At 41.4% G+C, this 3866-nt stretch overlaps 1 protein-coding gene across 1 annotated transcript; it reads left to right on the forward strand.

Annotated features, from left to right (window-relative positions):
* LOC137032975 (uncharacterized) lies at nt 1–2799 on the forward strand. The gene is made up of 6 exons (XM_067405027.1): nt 1–191; nt 782–1065; nt 1172–1506; nt 1737–2124; nt 2235–2389; nt 2517–2799. The coding sequence occupies exons 4-6, from the start codon at nt 1828–1830 to the stop codon at nt 2761–2763; spliced, it is 699 nt and encodes a 232-aa protein (XP_067261128.1). The 5' UTR covers nt 1–191; nt 782–1065; nt 1172–1506; nt 1737–1827; the 3' UTR covers nt 2764–2799.
* The last annotated feature ends 1067 nt before the right edge of the window (nt 2800–3866 follow it).

The raw sequence follows: 3866 nt of genomic DNA on the forward strand, positions 1-3866 counted from the left end.
TCTTTAGCTGCGGAAAAAGAGTGGCAGGACATGCGAATTATTGGACATTTAGAGGCAAACAGATGCACAGTGCAAACTTCGGAGATGGTTACATCCACAAAGATGACACTGACAAAGAGAAAGTGTGCCCGAACGACTTATTTCATTGGAGGCAACGAGATCTGCAAGAATACTTTTCTGTTTCTTATGGGGTGAGTTTCCATTAACATCAAAGTTTGTCGTTTTGTGTTCATTCTAAGAACACGTACACGTTTTCTCATGTGTCTATTGTTATTAGCTAGCTCAGGACTGTCGTTTTAATTGTAATCGTTAGCATCGTATCACTTGCCAAAAAGCCCCATTACTATAATGGGCTTTTAGATGGTAATGTTAGCATCTGCTATTAATTTGAATAATGCTTCAATTGCTTGAATTGACTGGTGTGAATGACTTAGCCCACGTAAACCTGCCAGTTAGCATTCTTGAATTGAATGTGATGCTAATCATTTAAGCTAGTGGTGGAGGAAGTGCTACATTCTTAACAAGGATTTTCTAACGTAATGGTAAATGTATCAGATTAAATTCCTACTTAAGTAAAAGTAAAAGTATCCGTATCCGTAAAATGTGCGTTATAAGTCAAAAGTAAAAGTATTTATGAAGAGTTTAATGTACAGGATTTTTTTTAATCCTTTGACTCAATAATTTGACCTATAATTTGTACAATGCATTCTGATATAGGTGACAAGATGCCTGTTAGCATGATGTTAAACGTTTTTTCCTTGTTTTTTTCTCCTTTTTTCAGCATTGGCAAAGACACCCTGGCTGATATAGTCAAACACTAAGAGGAGAATGGTGCAAGACCACGTTTGAGGAAGAAGCACTCACTGCCATGTCCGCCAGCCAGGTTCATCAGGCCTGAGGATATCAACAGAGTTGTGGACTTCATAAAAAACTATGCAGAAGACAATGCCATCATGCTGCCTGGCCGACAGCCTGGGCATAAGGATTGGCATGTGAAGTTGCTGCCAACTCATGTGTCCAAGGCCTCAGTGTGGCGTCTCTACGTGAAGTCTGCTAAGGAGCTTGGTATGTGTAAACATTGATTTAGAATTGAGTGCTTATAATGTGAAATAATGCAAAGCACTATTAGCAACTACAATACAATTAACCATAAGCCATATCTGTTTTTCAGGTGAGCGTGCAGTTTGTAAAACCAGCTTCAAAGCACTGTGGGACCGACTTCTCCCACACATCAAAAGTTGCCGGCCACGCACAGATCTCTGCTAGCAGTGCCAAAGCAATAATGAGCAGCTGATACGAAGTGCAAACCTCCCAGATGACAGAAAGTCTGAAGCAGTAAAGAAGCAACAAGATCATCTTTCCCTTGTGCAGAAAGAGAGGGCTGTGTACAACGACATGACTGCTGCCTGCAGAAAGATTTTCTCTGGCTCTAACCTGTCTTTTGGACCGTCCCTACCAGCAAGCAAGAAGATTAGGATGCATTACAGTTTTGATTTTGCTCAGCAGGTAATACTTCACACACATTTACTTTACTTTATTAATGTCCCTTAAAGGGCGATTTGGTGCATGAGAATAAGCAGCCTGATAAATGCAGATAAATGATAAATGCAGAATAGCATCAATATAGTAATTTTTATCTTTATTAGACAGTTATGAATATACACAAATTTTATTTAATCTAATCCAAGTTCCCTCTCTCCCTCTGTCTCCAACACTTTCCCTCAAACCCTCTCCAGCCAGGACCAATGTACTTCCTGACCCCACGGAAATGTGGCCTATTTGGTGTTTCCTGAGAAGGGCTGCAGAAACAGGTGAATTACCTGATTGATGAAGGCATGTCATCTACTAAGGGAAGCAATGAAGTCATCAGCTACATGCATCATTTCTTCGGCAACTTTGGAGTTGGAGAAACAGAGGTGGATCTTCATTGTGACAACTGTAGTGGGCAGAACAAGAACAACTTCATGCTCTGGTACCTTGCGGGTTGGACACAAGCTTCACGATAAAATTGAAATCCACTTCCTTATTGCTGGCCACACCAAGTTTTCCACTGACTGTGGCTTTGGACTCATTAAGCAAGCCTACATGAAGACAAGAGTCAACACTTTGGCAGACATCGCTGAGGTACTTTAACTTTACTTTGCTTTAATGACTTCAGTGCTGTTTTCTGTTCTGCTTCAATGAAACATTTAACTGAAGATTTTTTTTTCCTCGCTTCTCTTTTTTGTCATCAGGTTGTGGAAAACAGCTCTCCTGTGAGTCACCTCAATATCCCACAGCTTGTTGGAACGGCAGAGGGCAAAGTTTTAGTCCAGACCTTCGACTGGCAGCAGCATCTGACTCACCACTTCCGTAGACTCCCACAGATCAAGAGTTATCAGCAATTTAGGTACTTATATTGAAACTTTCACATTGTGTACATACAATATAACATAGTAACAACATACACATGACAGTATTTTATGAGAAAATACTTTGCCATGTTTAAATTGTCGTATGTGCTTATTCTGTCACAGCTTTGATGCCAAGAGACCAGGTGTGGTGCTTGCAAAAACTCACTGTGATGCACAACCTGTCGAATATCAGCTACTGCGCGACGGAGCAGATCTGCCCTCTATTGACGGCCTTTCTGTCCTGGCCCCACCTGGACTGAACATTGACAGGCAGACCTATCTGTATGAAAAAATCAGGCCATTCTGTGCTGACGAGGCAAGATACATCACATGCCCAGCACCAAGGGTCACAACACAGAAGAGACCGTGAATGTAATATCATTGGACTGTGTCACAAAGACCTTTGTCTTATGCTGCTATTACCAAGTAAAAGTGGTACTTTTGGTACGTACTTGGATTCATACGCATGCCCTGGAAAGTTTTTGAAAATAAACATACGCATTACGTTAAGTGTTTACCACGTGAGTTACTTTGTGTTGTACGTTGCCATGATGTTCATGCGCGCACAAAACTACTACGGTACCTCAGCGTTTCACAGACACACTGTGAAATGACTGGTTACATGAGCCTAAGCTCTTTTCAATAAAATCCATGCAAAAGTTAATATCAGATCATTTTAGAATACAGTATAGGATGTACCGAATATTCTTCAGTTTTATGCAGAACAGAAATATGACAAATAGAATCAGACCTCTGTCATATGGCCAAAAATAAATGCAAAAAAAAAAAAAAGCTTTTTGCAAAGTTGTGTTTGACACATGAAAACTGTAACAATGTATTTTACAAGGTAACACGATGTAACCTTGCTCTCACTTGAAATGTGTCCCCACATTAACAGGGGGGAGCTTTACAGGGGGTATGGCTTATCTAAATGAAATGTAAATGAGCCCTATTGTCACTCCCAGCAGGTGAGAACAGGCGAGAACTGCAACTTTAGAGGCGTTTTTCTCCCTATAGAGCTTTCTTAAGTGCCTACCTTCAAATGGCTACAACTTCTCCAAATATTATCAGATTTCCATGTGTTACACATCGTTGGAAAGCTTGGAGACTACACTTTCAAAATCTGTGAATAACTCAAAATGCCCCAGAACCGACTTGTGTCCCTACTTTCCGTGACTGGTCACAAATCGGCCGGACAGCCCCCTCCTTTAGCTGTCCGGGCACATTCTACCAGGGGTATGGCTGCCTCAAAGGCTTTGATGTCAGGGGTTCCCCTCCAAGATATATGTGATGCTGCTGGGTGGTTTTCTCAGTTTACTTTTGTTAGGTTTTATAACCTTGATTTGGGCTCCACTCTAGTCCTGTCGTCCTGAAATAATAACACAACAGGCATTTGGTCTTATGGCCTAGTTGGGATAGCGTTCCCAAAGCGACTACGCAGCGTCGATGTTCCCATGAAAGGGAACGTCTCGG

Source organism: Chanodichthys erythropterus, chromosome 12, assembly GCF_024489055.1.
Source record: "Chanodichthys erythropterus isolate Z2021 chromosome 12, ASM2448905v1, whole genome shotgun sequence".
Classification (NCBI taxonomy): Eukaryota; Metazoa; Chordata; class Actinopteri; order Cypriniformes; family Xenocyprididae; genus Chanodichthys; species Chanodichthys erythropterus.